We start from the raw sequence: 22,349 nt of genomic DNA on the forward strand, positions 1-22,349 counted from the left end.
AATTGTCTTCACTATTAAAGAATTAGGGGAGAGCACAGTAAACGTGAGAAACATACCATGTGAACAAATTTTGACATGTTGGCTTCTCATAATTTTAGCACATGTTAAAGGGGAAGTTCAACCTGAAGAAAAGTTTGTTGTAAAAATAGCAGAAAAAATAATTAAAACTATTGGTGAAGGTTCGAGGATAATCCACTACAGATTAAGAAAGTTATTAGAATTTTCAGTTTTTGATATGTGACGTCATAAACGAGCAGCTGCCCTATATGTTATGTAATACAAAATGCATATATTTCAATTTTTTAATGGTTCGTGATGGCTTGTTTTTCATTTTCTTTTTAGGAGCGGGTGTGAAATGATTTGTCTATTAACATACTGAAGGTAAAGTCACAACACCAACACCAGATTTCAACACCGTACTTGAAATCACTCTATGTTTCCCTTGGGTGACCATTAAAGCCACCGCACACCTTACGACTGCTCGCGATCCGATTTTGGAACAAATCACATTTTGCTCATTTTCTGAAAAATGTGAATGGAACATATTTTACTTGAGGTTAAAATTAATTGAATGAATACTAATATAACCATTTTGAAAGATTGCAAGCCTTAATTTTGGAGTAAAGGCCAAATTACTTTCCAATCGTAGCCAATCGTACGACTGCTATGACGTCATTACGACTAGATATTAAATTCGCTTTTATTCTAAGAAGGATGATCGCATAGTCACAGATTTGAACGTAGGTATTCGTACAATGATTTAGAACATTACACAGTAAGATATTCCAAGTCTCAATATTAGCATCAAATTCTACTGCATTTTATTCTGAAATTGGGTCGCAGACCAGTCGTAAGGTGTGCGGTCGCCTTTATAGACGGGTTTGACAGGATCTGAAACCAATGAGTTACCTTTAGATTTAGGTTTGAGTTTCCAGTGCTGCGGACCTGCCCACGTATTGAGGACATCCAGGTTGAAGTAGGAATACTCGGAGGGTTCCAGGGAAAGCTGTAAGCAGAGTTTCCCTCCAGTGTTGACGGACACAGAACTGAATACAAGAGAAGAAGTTATCACTAAATGCTTTCCAGTACAATTATCGATTTATTATCAATTGTTGTGTGACATATGATCGAGAATGCGTCATTGATTAAAATTGCGTCTTATAGATGGAGAATTACTGCACCAATAAATTTTGATAATCAAATTTAATCAGTGGCAACAGTGTATAAGACAGGGTCCGAAGTCCTGCACTGTATTAATTCAAAGCCTCTCAATGCGAATTGTGCTCATCTGTGTTGGTGATATTCAAAGTAATTTTTTTCCAGCTAGTAAAGAATTCATGATTTCACAAAATTAAGACTATGTTCATGAACCAAATCTAGATCTATTATGATATGGATTAACCTTGATTTTAAAGACTTTCAGATGAAATCAATGATGCTGCGTTGACGTTCCTTTATCTTTGACCCGTTGGAGACTGAATGATTCTGCTATAACACACGTTTTCCATATAGACTCCAGTCTGCAGACATGCAGCTCAGTCTCATACAGGTTAATCCCTGCATAGAGCAGGAGACTGACAATCGTTACAAGCGCAAAGTGAGCAATCCTTACCTTGACGCTGAACGACCTATCATGATGGTGGCATCGGAATTATCCGAGTGAAACATCGAGGGCTGGTCTAGCCGCTCCCCTCCGTCATCATCATCACTAAACCCCCCTCCTTCAAAATGGTCTCCTCCCATACCCATGTGATCTACGGGCTCTTCTTCCAAGGGTTCGGGGATTGCATGGACGTCGAAGGCTTGTTTGCTGTCGGCGGCCATCTTGCTGATCATGGAAGTGACACCCTCCTGTGATAAACGAAAGAAAAACAAAGATGAATTGAGACAATTATTTCCTCTATAGCACATTGAATCAGAAGTCTCTCCCAAATTAATGATAATCAAGGCTTCGATTATTTTTGGCACTCTCTCTATCTTTCTTTTGCCATTTTTATATACAAATGTCCCTTATTTGTGACTGATTGATCTAATAAACATCAACAATATGGAAATCAAATCCATCAATGTCATAACTTTTCCTACAGGAAATTTGCACAATGTCCTTTGTAAACAAAGAGGGGCACACCCAATTGTCAAGACAGCGATGAACGTATGAGTATACAACATATCTAGAAAAGATTTTGAACAAACATGCAGTTAGATGTTGGTGTGTCTGGCCATCCATAGTTGTGGTTGATCGGATCAATCACAACTCTTTGTAAGACGGGGCCCAGAACTTGATAACCTGAAGCTTCACTCTTACCTCTCCATCTGCATTCCAGTCTGTGAATTTGAAATCGGCAAACTCCGGACAAATCTGCAAGTTCTCTAAACTCACTCCATTGTATATTTCTACAGTACATAAACAAAGTGGAAAAGAAAAGAAATTGAAATGGTGGCCCCTGAAAGATTGTTTTCCTTATACTTCACAAAATTATGGAAAAAGAATGATCGAGAGTAAAGAGTGAAAACATCAAATTTTACCTCAGAAAGATCCATGAGGTATGTATCTCCAAGGTGCTATGTCAATCTGAAATCTTTCATCTACCGAACTAGGTGATTCTCATAAATTATTTTTTGAAAGGTTTTATATTCTTTCACCCTCAAGATAAATTCAAAGTAGCGTGGAATTTATCAAGAAGGTTATAAAATGACATCTGCAAAAGAAACAGTAAAATCTTGTGTGAAATTGGATATTCAATGTGCAAATAATGTTTTCGTGCCAAATATCAAATAGAAAGTAATCATATTGGACATTTTTTTAACGCAGGCTCGTAATCTATGCTATATGGAATGTGCACTCAAATTTTGATGTGCTCGTGTGAACAGTGACCAAGATCAGAAGGGAGAGATCATGCCTTCTAATCCTCAACACTTCAAAAATAGCCCATATAAGTCTAGTCTTTTTAGTATTAAAGGTAAAAGAATATAGTTGCAGCAAACAATAATTTCATGAGAAAGTCTTTTAAATCAAGGTTAATTGTCACCATATTATCATATATCTCGATCTGGTACATTTATGCAAACTTATCTTTGTGAAATCATGAAATCTTGGCTCAAAACCCATAATTCTGACGATGACTAACACAGAAAAGCATATGTGGGACAGTGTATCAATATTTCTTGGAAAAATACCAGACATCTGATGGAATTCCGTGCTTATTTTGCTCATTTCTTGGCAATTATGCATTTTCTTCCAGAGCCATTTGGCAAATGTTTTTGTTTATTCATACAAACTGAAACACTAGAGTTATATATTTATTGGATTCTGTTCAAACTCATGTTGAGGTTGTTACTACAATTGGTATATCTTTACTCTTGCATTACCTGTTATTTCACTCATGTCAACCATGGTCTGTATGCCTTTCTCTGATTTCGATGGTTCCTCCTCGTTATTGATGATCGTATTAGAATCGAGGAGCAGCTCACAGCCGTCGTCTCGGCATTGGAGGTGGTTGAGGAGGAGACCGAAGGACCCGCCCTCGTCGAAAGCTGCCGAGGTTCGCTGGAACAGTGGATCAGGCTGGAATAAAGAAACAACAAAGTCATGAGAAAGTTATGTCGGGTAAGAAATTAGTTGCCAAACTTTGGTTATTGAAAGTGATTTCAAATATTCTGCATGGATGACTGAAATAACTATTGTATTGGATTACAATATACCATTTTTTATTCAACACCCCAGTTATAATAATACCACATCAGTTAATACTAGTACATCTACTAGTGTTATGACTGCTGCTGATGCTACTACTACTACTACTACTACTACTACGACTACAGCAACTATTACTACTACTACTTCTACTACTACTACGACTACTACAACTACTTTTACTACTACTTGTACTATTATCATATTATTACTACTACCTTTACTACTACTCCTACATCTACTTCAACTAAATATACTATTATTTTACTACTACTACTACTACATCTTCTAGTGTTACTATTACAACTACTACCACTACTAGTATTGCTCATCTACAAAATTCTAGGGTTGGAAATGGAATACAACCATTAACAAATTATCCACAGTCTATCAATCAGTGTGGGATCTACAGAAGGGCGACAGAAGACTTTGCCATGACAGTAAAAAAATCACCCCTGAAATTTGCAAAATTGATTGCTTTGGGGTGACCATCTTTTCTAAAGATGCCCCCAAGATCTGCCATACTACGAACAATATTCAAAAGCATTTAGAAAATCAATATATTATATTAAGCAGAATAATAAGATATGCTTTTACGGCATTTGCTCGTCGAGCAAAAGAAGTCGCCCTTGAAGTGAAAAAAATAGCTCTCAAAACTTAGCATTTTTGACAATATGGCCCCCCCCCAAAAAAAAAAAAGGCTCATAAAAACAAAATTAATTTCCTACCCTGCTATCAATATCCCAATGGACAATGGAATCACTGTATTAAAAAAATAATAGTAACTATGACAACGATGTAAATACCTCAAATCCAAGGTCCAGTTTAGTCACATTGATGTTCTTCAGGTTGGTCTCCACTGTGTTAGAATGACGGGCCTGCAGGAATAAAGTAGGTTGGTCGTCATTCAGTTTCATTCAAATAAGAAAAACTACAAACATAAACAACAAAATCGAATTGAAATCCTAAATTTCCTGACACCCTGGAGTTGGTGTGTGGCAATATGGATATAACGTGTAAATTTTAAAACATGACACTCATTTCAGTAAATAGTATTCAACACCACCTTCCAACAACATTTAAAATCCCCATAGTCAATAAGTAATTGATAATAATTATATTCATTTAGGGCTCTTAGCCACTCCACAACATGTTTATAATAAATTGGGATAATTTTCCCAAAATCAAAATTGACAAGTCAATGGATCACTGTCATAAGATCTACCTTTAAGACAACTGTAGGAAATCTCCGTTATAACATTAATATACTTTCAATGAGAAGTCTCCAAACTTATTCCTTATTGTTGGTTTTGCGAGAAATCCCCATCGTCCCAATGGACGTAGGTCAGTAGTACTCACTCTTTTCTTCTTTTTCCCGTCATTAGCCTCCGTTCCTTCTGCGTCTCCTTCTGATTCTATCATATTAGAAAGACAGGAAAAATAGGAAAATTGGGTCAGGACACTATTACTATAAAGATGGCAACAGAAGGTATTAAAAAGGGTTTGTTTGCTGTAACCTGATTGACCCTACTATCACCAGTTTACTTTCATTTTTTATTCAATTTTGGGGACAAAATTCAATTTCTAGTCTAATTTTTCTACATTTTAAGCTTTTTATATAAAAAGAATTGGCAAATGGGACAATAAAACATCATCTATAGTTTAAGAAGACACTTGTGCCTTAATCTCCATACAAAAATTGATCTAGAAGCCCATTTGTATCAAGCGTAGAGAAAAAAATAATCAAAAAATACTAACCGACCAACCATAATTTTTTTCCTCTATTACAGCAAACAAACTTTGTTTTCATTTTTCAGGCCTAAAGATAACAAAATGCTCCCTTTTCACTAACACCTTCAACTTTTAGCGCCCTTTTTCTACCATTCCTTACTTTTGCTATAATATAGAGATGGTTCTAAAGAAAAAAGTGGCCTTGCATCCCAAAATACTAAAATTGAGGGGCTGGGAAGGTCCACCTTAACAGTTTTATTGTTACAGTATGTGTAATGGGTAAAATATGGAATGATACAATGTCTACTCTGAGGCCTGCAGATGGAAATAGAAAACATAAAAAGGCACTAAACACAAGAAATTTGATAAGGACTCTTGTAACCCATCCTGTCCTCAATACTACATAATGACAACAAATACAAATTTGACTTTTTTGTTATTAGCTGGGTTGGAAATAGATCTTTAGATTTGATATTATACACATATTAACATGCTTTGTCACTGCCTTTTAAGGGTCAAGTCCACCCCAGAAAAATGTTGATTTGAATAAATAGAAAAAAATCAAACAAGCATTATGCTGAAAATTTCATCAAAATCGGATGTAATATAAGAAAGTTATGACATTTTAAAGTTTCGCTTATTTTTCACAAAACAGTGATATGCACATTTCAGTGGCATACAAATCAGACAGTCGATGATGACCCCCCCTCACTATTTCTTTTGTTTTTGATTGTTTGAATTAGACAATATTTCATTTAGTTTTTATTAGTTTTTTTGTTGGGGTGGACTTGTCCTTTAAACAACACTTAGAATATAAGACTAAGGGAGGGAGAACTGTTTAGATGATTGTCAACAATATGACAATAAGGAGCTTCAGATTTCACAACGAAGCCCATGACACAGAATTATCTCTTGACCCTGTGCTCCCCTCCTTGTCCATGGGCAGTTAAAATCAGAAGATTCCTTTCATGGAGGAGAAATACAAAGCTCACTAATATCAACACCACAAGAGCATTTCAATGTCAATGAAACAAGCGCTGAACAACTAGTCATTAATATTTTTCTTACGTTTGTTCTGCCTGTCATGTCCGAGTCCTCCCAGCATCTTGTACGTCTCAGCGTGAATAGCATCCACTCTGCCTGCATAGATCTTAGCGCTGGCATCAAGGGTGCAACTCGCAACCTAATATCAAACAGAAAACAGTTAGAAAACATCATTTATCAAGCAAACTGATACATTATATTATATTTTCCCATATTTAAATAAGTTGTAGTTATTTTGTAGATTTATTGAATGATATTCATAGTTGTTTCCTACACTAGCAACCTAATAACAGAAAACAGTTAGAAAACATCATTTATCCAGCAAATTGATATATATTCCCATGTGTAAAAAGTAGTGTTTATTTTATGGATTTACTGATATTCATAGTTGTTACTTTCATTAGTTCAGACCCATTGTTCTTTTCTCAAAATCTATTTCTAAACAACAGATCACATTTATATCAGATCAGGGCCCTTTGCATTAAAGTTACTATATTATGGTAACTTTGCCCTCCAATGGTAACTACCATGGTAACGCTGATCAACAGCCAATCAAAATCAAGGATTCCATACAAGTTACCTTTGGATGGTAAGGCTACCATAATGGTAACTTTTATGCAACGGGGCCAAGACTGAATGATATAATCTTGAAGCCTTCTTCATTTTCATGAACACACTTATACTCACTATGACTCACATTCAATAACATACAAAACATACTCTATCAATCCAAATGCAGGTGATTGCAACTTTTTCCTAAAATTATACACATTTTTATCAGACCTTTGTATTTTGTGTAATCTGAAATGACCCAAAATGGTCAATTGCTAGGGACACTGACAAGCATTATAATAATCTAGGCATTTATATAGTGACATCTATCTAGAAATAATCTATTCCGAGGTGCGCAATTACTTCATTTTTTCAAAGAAAGACTTCCCCATGTTAGGCTTGATTTGTCTTCCAGCGCTCAGTGCATTCAAGGAATTAATCCTGCTGGGTACCCATTCACCTCACCTGGGTTGATCACAGCACTATTTGAGTAAATTTCTTGCTGAAGGAAAACACGACATGGCTTGGATTTGAACTCATGCCCCCTTGATTGAACGACAAGAGTCATAACCACTAGACCATGACACCCCTGCATATATCAAGTATTGGAGGATAAATCAATAGTTTATATGCGATTCGTCTAATAACAATTCGTTCAATCGCCAACTCGTCTAATATCATTTTTCTACCATCAGTTTGTCCACTCACCACATGGTCTACTTTCAGTAAGTCTTAATGCCATTCCATCTAATAACCAGCTGGTCCAATAGCCATTTAGTCCACATACCATTTGGTCCAATTGGACTAAGTGTTAGATTGTGCAAAAAGAATGAAAGAAGATGGGTATTAGACCAACTGGTCATTAGACGAAATGGTAATAGACGAACTGGTGATTAGACAAAGTGATTATTGGACGAAATGGTTATTGGATCAAATGGTTGATAGACCAAATGTTGATGGACGGAACAGCATTAGACTAAATTATGAAGGTAGACCATATGGTGAGTGGATGAGTTGGCGGTAGACGAATTGGCAATTTACCAGTAATAATAATAACAATAATATGGAGCTTTTATATAGCGCTTAATACAATACAGCTTCTAAGCGCTTTACAATTTAAACAGAACGTTAATAAAACAAGTGCAATATAATCAATTTAAAGTGATCATTTCACTTTGTTCTGATTTAAAAAATTCTCCTTTTGGTTCCTGAAAATGGGCTAAACATTAGGCTTATAGTGTAAAAATACCATCCCAAAAGTTTCAAAGTATTATATTTACAGGATCAATTTTAAAACCTTGGAGATGTAAACCAAAGTTTGAAAATAATTGGGAGTTGGTTTCAATGACTATGTGTATACAGGGAATCTGTGCACCACAACACATTAATTCTAGAAGAACACAGCATGACCTACAGCAGAGCTGCCAACATTGGGAAGATAGAATCCAGTAGATTTTGCGGAGGTACATGTACTATGGTTTTGTGAGGGAGCGGCGCGGCGGAACGCTGTCCCATGGATGGGAGTTGGATAGCAAAACACATTAAGAAACAACATTTTATATTTTCAATAATTCATAAAAGAATGCATTGAACATGAAAATACCTTTAATTGTCCAGAGGGGAAGGGGCTTCAGTAACTTTAGTGGTAAACATGGTACATGAGCTTGCCTGGCCCTGTAAAGACTTTATAGACTCTAGTCTATGTGGCCTGTAATTAAAGTCTCTATCTGAGTGATTCCTGTGAAAATTGTCACACAGTCCCATTCCGCTTGAAAATTCTTTAAACTTCGAAAAACATTTTGTCGTCTTGGTCTTGCATGACTCCATCTCCATGATCTCCATGGTCACTGACGAATCGGGACGGGGCGTGCTTCGCACTGCACAGCTCAGCCAACCAGCGCCAAGCTTAAGCTAGCTCACTCACGAAAGAGAAAATGTTTGAATCCGATCAACCCAAGTGAAACTTTAGTAGGCAAAAAAATATCCACTTTGCTTCTGTTCTTCAGGATTGTCAATAAAATTATTCCTGAAAGTAATCCACTTGTTAATCCCATGATTGATCCACAGTTTCAGCTCGAATAAAGCGCACAAAAGCTTACGAAAAATGCCCCGCAATGCTCATGGACTTCCCTTCTCGTAGCCTCCTGGCGCGGCGTAGCTGACCGGAGACCAGGCAGGGCCGCGCCGGGGTGCATCGGGGGGCATGTGCATGAAGTGCCGCTAAAGTGTTTCCATGCAACACATTGCAGAACCCGGAAATAAAATGGCTTGTTAGACTAATTCACCAGTCGTTTTGTAGAATTATCTTCATTAACATTGGAAATCAATGTACGATTATACAAAAACTGGTAAAAGTTACTGGATAAAATGAAAATGTGATTCGGAGGTTCCACGTGGGTGTAAAGGGAGTTGAACATGCTAGACTTGTAAAACAGCCGTTTGTATGAATTTTTACAATTTAACAGCTAAAAATCACGATTATCCGGGAGATTTTAGCATGGGGTCGGGAGAACGGGAGATTCGATCGAAATCCAGTATTCTCCCGCAGGATCCGGGAGACTTGGAAGCTCTGCTACAGTGTGTACAAGGTATACACTGAATGTACAGTGCAGCTAATAGCGTGTGTATAGGAGATACACACAACAGAAGGCAGTCAAAATAGCCAACGGACTTTTTGAATTGGAGAAAACTGGTCATAAGCTGAACCCGTCTACTAGACGGTTCTCAAAATCAGGCTAATAAATTGCTACTTGTATCTAAATTAGAGTTTTTCATCCTATATTGTGGTCTGTTTCAGGGTTTTTGAGGACAAATACAGGCACTCATACACACGTTTCAACTCAGTTTGAGAATTTTTTTAATCAGCTGCTCACAAAGTTAAACGATCCCTTTAAGTAAAAGGTAGTACTGACCTGGAAGTTTGTCATCTCTCCTTTCTTCGATTTAAGAAGCTCTGCCATGTAGTCAATCAGGTGAAGCCCAAAAGCATTCTTGGAATTGATTTTCTACGAACAACAAAGAAATATCATCACACAAATGTAAACAGACTTGTACAGATGTATGCTATGGGACATGTTAAATAGAAAAGATACTTTCCAATATCAAATAGGGCTGAACTAGAGAAATAGAGCAACTGAAATCCCATACATACTTGTCTTGTCGAATGTATGCTGGACAATCATTCATGGAAGACGATTTAAAGACTACCTAAACAGCTTTCAAATATTGGGATACCATATCTGATAGCTATAATCAAATACCCTAATATGACATATTAAACGGTGACAAGACATTTGCTCTGGCGACAGTTGCTCTGGGCTTTATTTCATCTAAGATGTAGGGTTAGGGTTGCAATAGGTTTTTGTTAGGTTTAGGATTGGGTGTCGTGTCAAATCCAGGGATGAAGTTGGTCATTCCATTAATGAGCGGAATTTGCAGCGGAGCAATTGTCACCGCAGCAAATGTCATGGAATTTATTAAGTTTAGTAAAGCTGTTTAAAGTTACAAATGAGTTTACGAACGACTGATAATCCTTTCTTTCGAATTTCCATTAGCGTTGATTTAGTTCCTAAGAAAGGATCACTAGTCGTTCGTAAAGTCTCTCATAACAGCTCTATAAAACACCCACCACTGACACCAGGGCCCGGTACTTACATTTTCTGCAGAGAGCTTGATACAGTTTGAATAATGATCAGTCAGCTGACCAGTTGATAAACCACTAAGGGGTAGAGATCTCCTCCTGTATGGCACCAAAATAGATTTATACATAATTAAAATAGTCAGTAAGCAATCTTTCCCCTAAGGTTGTAAAAAATGAAACCACATGCATTTCGAAGGTAATTAGACTCGCAAACATTATCCACAGCAATTTAAACATTATCATGCCAAGTTTCAATTTCACACAGCAATACAAAGTTATAAATCAACATTACGAATGATTTTTAGATGACATATTTTGCCTAAGTTGTCTTAATATTGTGCCTTAAAATGGCAGTTCAATCTTTTGCAATTACTCGCATACAATTTGAATGAACCATAAGCAATCTGAGTATACATTGATGATTACAAATGTGCATTCTGAGGAGTTTATATCAAGATGAGGATTGTGCAAAATTATAGATCTGACACTCTTAGGCCCGGATTCACAAAGGTGGTTTTGATAACCCATGGTTGAGTCCATGATTATGCAGATTTTCTGTATTAATTACGCTTAATTTACCGCATATATAAAAAAATGTCCAATGCTCATGGCTCATGCGCGCTTTTGTCACAGTGCGCCAAATTGACGCCTGTTGCCGTGGTTATCCACGCTATTTTATTCATGAGTCCACTGTTTTGAATTAATGAGTCCACTCTTCAAACAGTGGACTTATGAATAAAATAGCATATCTAACCATGGTAACAGGTATCAATCTGGCGCACTGTAACAAAAGCGTGCATCAGCAATGGACATTTTTTATACACGTGCCCGATACGCGCTAAATTAAGCGTAATTTATACAGGAAATCTGCATAAACCGTGGACTCAACCGTGGGTTTTCAAAACCACCTTTGTGAATTCTGGCCTTAGATAGTCTAGACACAGGGAGAGTGTCCTCCTACATGCTTTTAAACATTGGGTGGTCTGTAATTTAGGCAACTGCACTGGATTGGTAGTCTTGAAAATTAAATGAGAAAACAACTTTAGAAATAGAGTACTGTGATTGTTTTGTTATGCTTGCCATTTGATCTTGGTATCATAATTTTGGCTACATACAATGTATTGTTGGTATGAATACCCGGGGGGGCCACTTCCATTGACGAGTGGATACCATGCGCGACCACGGGGTCTTGAAAAGCACCCTAAACACGTATTTTCCATATTCTGAAAATGCACTCCTTAACAAGTATTGGCGTGTGAAACCCTACCCTTAACATGTATTTGAAACAAATACTATTGGCAAGTATTCCCAGAAATGAACCCCTAAACAAGTACAGAGATATTCTATTGTTATGTCACGCGTCCGTCGGTCGTCGGTTTTACCTTTAGACACCATTATTTTGGTTTAGTACGGCCCCACCTTCCACACCTCGCGCAAATCGGACTCTAAACACGTAGTGTTGGGGCAAAAAGGACATCCTTTATAAAACAGTTTGATTTTGTTTTATCATCCCCGCATATTTGACCCTAAACACGTATATTTTTCCGAGCGAAATAGATACAATTTTTTCAATATTTTTTGTGTTTTTGACACCCTAATCACGTTACGTACGTAACGTGCAGAGCTGCCAAGTTGTATTTTGCATTTTCAGTATTCTTATCTCCCCAAATCAGTATTTTGTCAAAAAAATCAGTATTTTTACCGTGTGAGATAAATATTTTGTATTTTCCCCAAAAAAGTGTATTTCATAATAAAATGCTTGGCGCACTCACCCATCACGGCGCATGAAAAAAAAAAAACATTGAAACTTGTGTATATCTCACCCTGGTTTTTACAAAATGATTGAAAAAAAAAACAAGTTACCTGAAATTAAATTGATCTAATAACCATATTTGTGTACGTTTTATGAAATGGAGACATGTATAGAGATGATTTTTCTCAATAAATTTCGATTTTGTAATTTTTTTTTTTTTTTTTTTTTTTTTTAATACAAAAAACGTATTTTTTAAAGAAAAAACGTACTGCCGTATTTTGGTTGCAAAAACGTACTAAATACGGAAAAATCGTACTACTTGGCAGCTCTGAACGTGCCATATCTTGAAAAAGACATCCTTTTTACGTGTTTTTTTGGTCGCGCATGGTATCCACTCGTCAATGTAAGTGGCCCCCCCGGGTATGAATACTGCATAGTGCATAGAGAAGCTAGTTTCCTTGCTAGTGGGAACATTAACTACATTTTCACAATGGGGGCATTCTGTAAAAGAAATTCATGACACCTAATTGCTTCAGAACTCAAGTTAATGTTATCAAAGGTGGCTGAATTAAGCTGTTGAAGTTAATTTTTATTACAGTATCTCTTTTAATTAACAGACCTGTATAGGCATCTAAAATTGACATTTTTTCATGTATACTGCTACAAATACTTCATTTTCAAAATATAAAAGGTTTCCTTTCATGAACATACATGGAGCCACTTAATAATCAAAGAAGCCAGGCTATAATATGAGGCTATTTAAGTACAATAACTGTAAGTAGGTTTTGAATAGGAAAATATAATTTCTAGATACATTCAAATTTGAATGCAAGACAACACACAGAGAGATCACGGCACAGTTGAAGAAAAGGAATGAGAAGTCTTACTTTCTTTCAGTTGGGCTAATGGTCAAAAAGAAAAAAGAAAAAGAACATAAAGGACGTAGTTTGGCCACAAGACAATATTAAACAACTCTGCACTAAAACTAGCCAATCTGTCTATCAGGACACCATACAACTCACTGATAAAGATCTATGGAAAACAACATGAAAAAACACTTATATTTAATTTTTCTTTTATTAACCCCATTTTTATAGCTTGTTTTCTTATTAAACATACTATCAAATCAGATTTGACAGATGTCTTAGCAAAGAGAAAATTTGCATTCACCCCCCCCCCCTCCCAAAAAAGGTTGTTTTGGGGTGCTAAAGGTTATTGCTCTGAGAAAAATAAACATAAATGGTGTTAAAATACCATTATTCATATAAAAATAAAGAGATTTTAGTCATTCTGTTTTTTTCATTTGAATGACAACAAAGAAAAAATAGAATTAGTGTATCTGATTCACTTTGTCCTTTTTTAGAATTGCCAAAATCTCTCAATTAAAGATATCGTAATTTGGAAATTTCACAGCCTTCTTAGGTCTTAAAAAATCAGTCTCAAATTTTCATGAATTGTGCTTGCATTTTTATTTGCCTCCATTTAATGGTCAACTTCCATGTACAGAAATATATCTGACTTTGAGGAAAATGATGATTTTCCTATTTCATACGTAGGATACAAGTTCTTGTCATCTTAGCAAAGATTAAGCGACAAGTATGTTTCATCCCACTCATTCTTAATTTTTGAAGAATAGTGCAATTTTTTGGTTCATAATCCTGAAACCAATTTCTGAAGTGACACAATCTTTATTTTCTTAGGGAAAAGAAATAACAAACAGGGTAAAGATTAAAAAAACAAAAAACAAAAAATAATGTACAGATGGATCACTTATCTACACAGACCATTAAAGGTTGACTTACTTTGAATAACAACCCCCCACCCTTGCTCCTTTTATTAAAATCAACTTTTTTGTTGAGGATGGACATCATGGACTTGTCCTGTAATGAAACGCACACACGGGTTTCACAATTTACTTGCCTGTCCGATGGAGAGGAGACGGGGCTCTGGAGGTGACGTTGCATCTCCATGACACGGGAGTGCCTCCGTTGCCTCTTCTCTGCAGCGTCATCATTCTCCGCAAAGTTGGAGAGGATAGAAGACTGGCTGGTCAGGGGGATGGGTCTCCGCCGGGTGGTGGGGGAGATGTAGTCTGACGACAGTCCGGCTGTGGATGCCAGTCGGCTCACCGGAGTCCGAACCTCCCCTTGAGGTGTACTCGACATTTCTGGGAAGTAGAGATTCCAAATGAATGCATAACTATATAAGCACATAAAAAAAAAACAGAATGGTTTCATTTACCTCACAGAGCGATTACCCCATTAACATTGTGCAACTAACATCATTAGATAAAAACGCCAAGATATGGTGGAGTAGATTCTAGTCTCAAATTGATTTTTTTTCCCCTCATTTTTCTTAACAAGTAAAAACAAAATAGATCTTGATCTAGCCTTGCATTTTGAGAAGAGTCAGATTTTAAAAATCACTTCATAGCTTTATGTCAAAACGTACAACCTCATCAGATTTAGGACGCACTTTTCTTGGATTTGGACAGACCAAGGTAAAGTGACCGACACTGATGCACCCGCCCCACGGGCACTCCTACATGTACAGTCCGCCCTCTCTTTTCCGGACACGTTGGGACCAGCACCCATACGGATAAGGGATTTATCCGGATCTGGGAGACCCAATATTACATTCACGCAGCTGCTGCCTCAGCTCCCCAACGGCGGTAGCTACACGCAGGGACGTGAGAGGGAGATTGTAGTTGGCGCGCGTACAGACAGTATCCACTGCAGTGTCAGTGCAAATTATAGGCGGTATTTTTACAGAAATGAAATCGATCAATGGCCAAAACTCTTGGATAATTTACTTGCTAAAATGGTTGAGGTATACATCGAGCATACCTCAAAAGAAAGAGAATTACTCTATGAAACAAAGTTTCACAATCAGATCATCGCGGCGGGTATCGCAGCTTCACAATATCAGCCATTGTTATACTGACTGTAGGCTCAAACATGATCGATGGCGCTGTCCGTATTAAGGCCTAGTGTTAGCTAGCGAGACATGTGTTGTTTTTCTTGGGAAATAAAAAGAGAAAGTGATGAAATGTTTGCGCTGCACCCTGATTTACTGGAAAATTATCCTGCCTAAGTTCTTTTGGTGATTTGGGTGAGATATTTTCATGAAAAATAATGTTGTATGTAGACTATATTGGAAAATATATATCAAAGTGATTTTGCGTATAGGATTGAGTTTAGATTGAAATCTCATTTCCTCACATACTAGATTGAATTGAAAAAAAAAAAAAACAAGTGGAATGCCTCTGGCCGTCTCACCTGCATCACGCGATTCAATATAGCAGCAGTGCTGATTTTGAAAACTACTATGACTCGCACAAGATGTTCAGTGATACTTGGTTACTCTTATTTCCACGTTTTATGAACTAGACCAATACACTTATAGAGATATGATGGCAATTTAACAAATACCCCCAACGTGGCCAAAGTTCTTTGACCTTACATGACCTTTGACCTTGATCATGTGACCTGAAACTCGCACAGGATGTTCAGTGATACTTGATTACTATTATGTCCAAGTTTTATGAACTAGACCAACACACTTTCAAATTTATGGCTGTAATTCAACAAATACCCCAATTTGGCCAAAGTTCATTGACCCTAAATGACCTTTGACCTTGATCATGTGACCTGAAACTTGCACAGGATGTTCAGTAATACTTGATTACTATTATGTCCAAGTTTCATGAATCAGATCCATAAACTTTCAGAGCAACCAAAAAATTACACGGGGGCGGCGGGCGAATTCGCCCCGGAAAGTCCAAAAAGAGCCCCGGAAAAGGGCTAAAAACATTCACACGAGGGCGACTGCAAAACTCATAATCGCCCCCGTCAACTAGGCTTGGGAGCCAGCGCCGGGTAATCGAGTCTACCCGATTCTCAATGCCAGAGTCGGGGAGTCGACCCTGATCTCTGGAGACTCGAGTACCAAGCGGCGGCGGTTCTGAGATAAAGGGACTCGAGTCTTTGCCATGCTCTCTCATTCATGGACGAAAATCGGCCCCAGCGCCGACTCCAAGCACTGAAATAAAATAAATGTAGAATTTGGAGCCGAGGAGTCATACACTTCGAGCAGAACGTTTCTCTGCTTGTGTGCTTTAGGCTCAGTGTGACTGCATGTGGTATGGGGATGCATCGTGTGCATTGTGTGTAGTGTGTATTTCTGTGTGTGTGACTGTAAAATGCCAGTAGAGACCACGTGCGCATGTGTTGAGCGACACTTGTGATTGTATCATGAACTGGGATTTGTGTGTGGATTGTGTGAGAAGTTTGAAGGTGTAAGATTTTGGGCGACTTGATAGATGATTGCTCCCCCCCTCCCATTTATGTACACTCTCTAGCCCCATGTCGAGCTGCAGCCACCCATCTTGATCCTTCCCCCCAAAGCTTGTCTCTCCTCATTCCTTCTTTTCTTCCAAACTTTATTTCCCTATTATTCTTGTTAATTTCTCCTTTTACAAGTTGTAATTCACTACGAACTTCATTATAATTTTAATGAAGTGTTTATCACCTCTTGTTTGTTTTTAAATATTTTTATATCTCTGTTCAAAACAAGAGTCTCGTCTATCCCTTTAAAAAAAATCACGCTTTGATTTTTTTTTCTTTCATTCAAAAATCCCATTGATAACGTTTGCTTGCTAGTCTTAAATGGGAGTCTTGCCTTATTGGAATATTGGCAAGAAGTTAATAAAAAAAATGATGTTATTGTTCTGTCAGTAATAAAAGTAGAGATTCAACTATGGATATTTTTCAGTCATATTTCATTTAATCTTCGTTATTTTAATCCAAACATTCATTTTTTTTTCAATGATGTATTTCACCTTTGGCCAGTTCGCCATTTTCTTAAGTGACTGAAAACGTAGACTAGCCCCTTAATTCAGGGACATCAACCCTCGGCAATTTGTTTACATAACTTTCTTTGTCTCCGTCATGTATTGCACAATCTTGAGAAGCACATGTTTGGAAATCTGATATTCTTGTGGTGGTGGGGGGGGGGGGGGGTACGAGATTGCCGCCCTTTTCATTCTGTTTTGGTTTGGCTGCCACATGGCCTCTCTCACTGTGTGGAGAAATTAGGTCAGGTAAAATTTGCAAAGACGTGGATAAGTTCATTTCAATTAGAGGCCGTGCAAGGCTAGGCATTCATGATGGATGATGGAAATTGCCAGTTTTGGTTCTGGTAGGCCTTTTTGTCATGAATCTGTGTAACTGATACGAACGCTTAACAATTCAATTACCTTTATGACTTATATCATTATTTTGTATGAATAATTTTAAGTCTTTTTTAAAAAGTGTCATTTAAATAACTTTCAGTCAAATATGTACGAAGGATATTTGTTCAACTTCATAACATTTGCAGGTACCTATATTGTATGATAAAATAAATTACCTCAGAATTGTACAAATTCAGAACTTTCTTTTTCTTTTACATTGTCTTTAGACACGAATACAGATCTTTCTAGATTAATTTAGCAAATGGGCTATAACACTAAATAGTAAACACGCAAAGCTCACGTCAACCAAGTATCAAACATTCAAACTTGGATTAATTCATGGAGGTTCTACCTCCATGATTTAATCTGAATAGGTCTGTATTAGGTCCATGAATCAACTCAGATATCGTTCAAGCATCAAAATCAATCTATCATCACAACACTAAAATCATAAACAATCACTTCGAAGAAACAATGCGAAGGTCAAACCAGGGAAGTGTTATACTTCCCTGGTATATGCTAGCTACCGTGTATATATATACACACACACACATACACACACACACAAACGCAAAAAAGCCGCGAAATAGCTCCAGAAATTGTAGCCCTGGAAAGTGGAAAAAGAGCCCTGGAAAATGAAAAAGTAGCCCTGGAAAATTTTTAAGTTTCTCCAAAAAGAGCCCTGGAAAGAAAAAAAGTAATGTTTTGGTTGTTTCAGAGTTATGATGGTAATTCAACAGATACCCCCAATTTGGCCAAAGTTCATTGACCCTAAATGACCTTTGACCTTGGTCATGTGACGTGAAACTCATGCAGGATGTTCAGTGATACTTGATTAACCTTATGTATAAGTTTCATGAACTAGGTCCATATATTTTCTAAGTTATGACATTTCAAAAACTTAACCTTAGGTTAAGATTTTGATGTTGATTCCCCCAACATGGTCTAAGTTCATTGACCCTAAATGACCTTTGACCTTGGTCATGTGACATTAAACTCAGGCAGGATGTTCAGTAATACTTGATTAACCTTACGGCCAAGTTTCATGAACTAGGTCCATATACTTTCTAAGTTATGCTGTCATTTCAAAAACTTAACCTCAGGTTAAGATTTGGTGTTGACGCCGCCGCCGCCGCCGTCGGAAAAGCGGCGCCTATAGTCTCACTCTGCTATGCAGGTGAGACAAAAAACTAGCATATCAATGATGTGGAGCTCATCCGGCATCTCGCAACGAAATTTAAAGGAGAATGAAACTCTTGGAGCAAGTTAGCTTTTGTGAAAGCAGAAAAATCAAAGAATAAGATCAACAAAAGTTTGAGTAAAATAGGACTAGCAATAGAAGAGTTATGAGCATTTGAACGTCGAGATCACTAAATGCTATGGAGATCCTCCCATTGACAATGCGACCAAGATCTATGATGGCACAGATGAACAACTCTCCCCTTTTGGACACTGAAAATATACCCCAAAACATCTCTTTTTGCTCATTCTAATCATATGACAAACGATTCATCAATGATATAATGTTGTGAAACCTCTGTACTTGTCCTCTCATAAAGAGAACACCTCACCTTGTGATAGACTCTATAAAAATGAGAATATAAGTGAAATAAGTACTAAAGTAATGAGGGAGTTGTACGTGTGTGACATCACAGATCTTGGTCGTATTGCCAATGGGAGGATCTACATGGCATTAGTGATCTCAATATTCAAATGCTCATAACTTTCTTATTATTCATTCAATCTTGCTCAAACTTTCAACAATATGTTTCTTTGATTTTTCTCTTTGATATGGATTCAGCTGGTTTCAAGGGTTTTATTCTCCTTTAACACAATTTTAATTTCAGCCCAGTTGACACTGTAGTGAATTACATTGGTGACATAAATTGAGGATATAGAATTGAAATTGATGAAGAAATGACATAGAAGCATTTTTTTGTGATCTATGAATAAATTTCATATAAATTAAGCATAAATAATTTTCTAGTCAAAATTTCTTAACTCTGTGTAGAACCTTGGTGAACCTCATGTAGCTCTCAGATGGAACAAAAATGAAGAAGTGGAATTTTCTGTGATTTATGAATACATTTTGCATAAATTGGTATGAATAATTTTCTACTGAAAATTTCAAAATTCTAAAAATCAAAATCGGTCGATAATTAAAGAAGCATTTTATTAGAATTTTTTGAAAAATACGCATAAATTAGCATATTTTATGAGTTTCAAAATTCTGTGTAGAAGTTTTAAATCCCCCACCTAATGCTATCATATAAAGCAAACATAATTGAAATCAGACTTTAAATGATGAACAAGAAGCGTTTTGAAATTCAGTCAACAAATAAAGAAGAGGCATTTTCTGTGATTTATGAATTTTGCATAAATTAGCATAAATAATTTTCTACTCCAAATTTAAAAATTCTGTGAAGAAGTTTAGTGAACCTCATGAAGCTCTACCAGATGGAAGAAAAAAATCAAAATCGGTCAAAAAATAAAGAAGAAGAAGCATTTTATGTGAATTTTAAAAAATATGCATGAGTTAATTTCGCATAAATTAGCATAATTTTCTACTCCAAATTTAAAAATTCTGTGTAGAAGTTTAGTGAACCTCATGAAGCTCTACCAGATGGAAGCAAAAAAATCAAAATCGGTCAAAAAATAAAGAAGCATTTTTTGTGAATTTTGAAAAATGCATATAAATTAGCATATTTAATGAGTTTTATATAAAGCAAACAGAATTGAAATGGCGAAGGAGCATTTTGAAATTGTGGACGGACGACAGACGACACGCCACAAAATTGCAAAAACATGAAAAAAAGGCAAAAATCTCAGATTATCTCGGTCATTTCTCTCTCTAGTCTAAGTCGATCTAACTTAGAAAGTCAAAAAGGGGCCTAAGCTTTCGATCCTAGCAGAATCTTCGTCGGAGGCAAAATGACCATTGATCTAACTTAGACTTAGCTTAGGCCTAGTCTAATTTACATTTTTTTTACAACTCTTGTTTGAGTGAAAAATTTACTCCAAACATCCAGTCTTGATCGTTTCAAGAAATTTTTAGATTGTTTCCTCTGCCTCTGTTCTGCACTGCCGGTGTAAAAAATATTTCCTGCAACGGTAAAGGTTGCAGAATTCCAAGTCAACCCATCAGGATTTTTGACTGCAATGATGCAATCATGCCTTCATGATTCATGGACATGGGCCATGGCAATTGAATTATGTTAAACTTATGTACCGTAAGGGCACTAGTATTCAACCCGTTTGGAGAGTTTCCTCAAATATATAGAAATATAGAATTTACCTGAATTTCAGACCCGTCTTATTTCCAAGAGCAAATGCTGGTTATTCTTTTTCCGTTATTTTTTTCTTCAACCAGTTGACTGTGTGCGCGGGCGATCGAATTATACGGCGACGGATTTTGGTACTAGTATTCAACCCGTCGGTACTAGTATTCAACCTAGCGATGAAAGATGGCCCTGTCTCTCAATCTGCCCTTGTCCCATCCGACTATGGACTAGACCATTTGAGATGAGACCAAACAGGGAATTAATCAAAGCCAGAGTCTTACATAGATCTAGATCTAATTTAGCAATCTAAACCCTTTTGAGATTTGCTATCAATCCTCACTAGGTTGAATACTAGTACCATTCAGTGCAAAAGGCCATCGCCGCATAATTCGACCCTCCGCGCATACAGTCGACAGATTGACAAAGAAAATATCGACAACAGATTACCCTGGAAATAACAAAGGTGTGAAATTAAGATAAATTCCCCATTTCTAAATATTTTGGGGAATATGTCAAAATCTTTGAATTATGCCGGGTTGAATACTAGTACCCATACGGTATTTTGTCATTTTTATTTAATTTTGTTTTTTTTAGCACGCCTCAGGCCTCAATTGTTTAAAAATTGCTCTCAAACAACATTAAAATAAAAAACTTCATAATTATTTGTGATATAATATATGATGCATGTATGTCAAGAAAACCCAGAGCATGATGATTTTAATTTATGTTTTTTTTTGTCCGAACAGTCTTCGTATTAAATAACATTAACAGTCACAGAATTTAATAGGTGGGACTGATGTAAGATTCCAGTAGGCCTAGATCTAGAAGAAACTGCAACTTGTTACGTTTACTATTCTACGCCTATAATAACAATTTCGGGCGCACCTTCTAACCAATTACAAATTTAGGCCTAGTACATAGCTAAAAAAAACTCACCTTAATAAAATGTTCAATAGACTTATAAGGACAAATACTTGCGGCTTGTTTACAAACAACTTTTGCGAATATTGAAAATGGCGCTGAAGACATTTGAGTAGGTGCGCATGCGCAGCCGATAATCTTGGCTCCATGCGCTCTCTCGCGCCGCTCGCTCGATCGCTTGCTGTAGCTAGCTAGCTCGCGCTCGTTCGAATCGCCCCCCCCCCCCCCGGGCGGGGAAGCAGGTGAAGGGGGGGGGGGGGCTTTATTAAGAATTCTTGGCAGTGAGCGGTCGACAATCATTCGCAGGCTTATCTAGAGTAAAATTGCGCTGATTAAAAATACACTTGTCCGAGTCCTAATTATTGACCCCCGGCCCCGCTCGCACTTTCAGTGCCTAGGCCCTATTTGAAATAAAATTCATTTTTTAAATCCCATTTCATACCCATATTTTGAAAAAATGGGGCAGGAGCAAGGAAGTCCAGGCCTAATTCGGAAAAAGG

At 37.0% G+C, this 22,349-nt stretch overlaps 1 protein-coding gene across 5 annotated transcripts in view; it reads right to left on the reverse strand.

The window, feature by feature from the left end:
* Nucleotides 1-21,971, reverse strand: part of LOC129272359 (condensin complex subunit 2-like) — a 36,273-nt gene extending 14,302 nt beyond the window's left edge. For 4 of the 5 annotated variants that reach the window (XM_064107172.1, XM_064107173.1, XM_064107174.1 and 1 more), the window contains exons 1-11: nucleotides 21,865-21,969; nucleotides 14,335-14,581; nucleotides 10,676-10,760; nucleotides 9,934-10,026; nucleotides 6,494-6,608; nucleotides 5,054-5,109; nucleotides 4,501-4,572; nucleotides 3,370-3,565; nucleotides 2,306-2,394; nucleotides 1,613-1,851; nucleotides 910-1,046 (exon numbers count right to left, since the gene is read on the reverse strand). In XM_064107172.1, the coding sequence (XP_063963242.1) occupies nucleotides 910-1,046; nucleotides 1,613-1,851; nucleotides 2,306-2,394; nucleotides 3,370-3,565; nucleotides 4,501-4,572; nucleotides 5,054-5,109; nucleotides 6,494-6,608; nucleotides 9,934-10,026; nucleotides 10,676-10,760; nucleotides 14,335-14,579 (1,327 nt within the window). In that variant the 5' untranslated portion in view covers nucleotides 14,580-14,581; nucleotides 21,865-21,969. Of the gene's footprint in view, nucleotides 1-909; nucleotides 1,047-1,612; nucleotides 1,852-2,305; nucleotides 2,395-3,369; nucleotides 3,566-4,500; nucleotides 4,573-5,053; nucleotides 5,110-6,493; nucleotides 6,609-9,933; nucleotides 10,027-10,675; nucleotides 10,761-14,334; nucleotides 14,582-21,864 lie in introns of all 5 variants that reach the window. The other variant, XM_064107175.1, reaches the window with a different exon arrangement.
* Nucleotides 21,972-22,349: the final 378 nt, after the last annotated feature.

Source organism: Lytechinus pictus, chromosome 12 (assembly GCF_037042905.1).
Source record: "Lytechinus pictus isolate F3 Inbred chromosome 12, Lp3.0, whole genome shotgun sequence".
In the NCBI taxonomy this organism is placed as follows: Eukaryota; Metazoa; Echinodermata; class Echinoidea; order Temnopleuroida; family Toxopneustidae; genus Lytechinus; species Lytechinus pictus.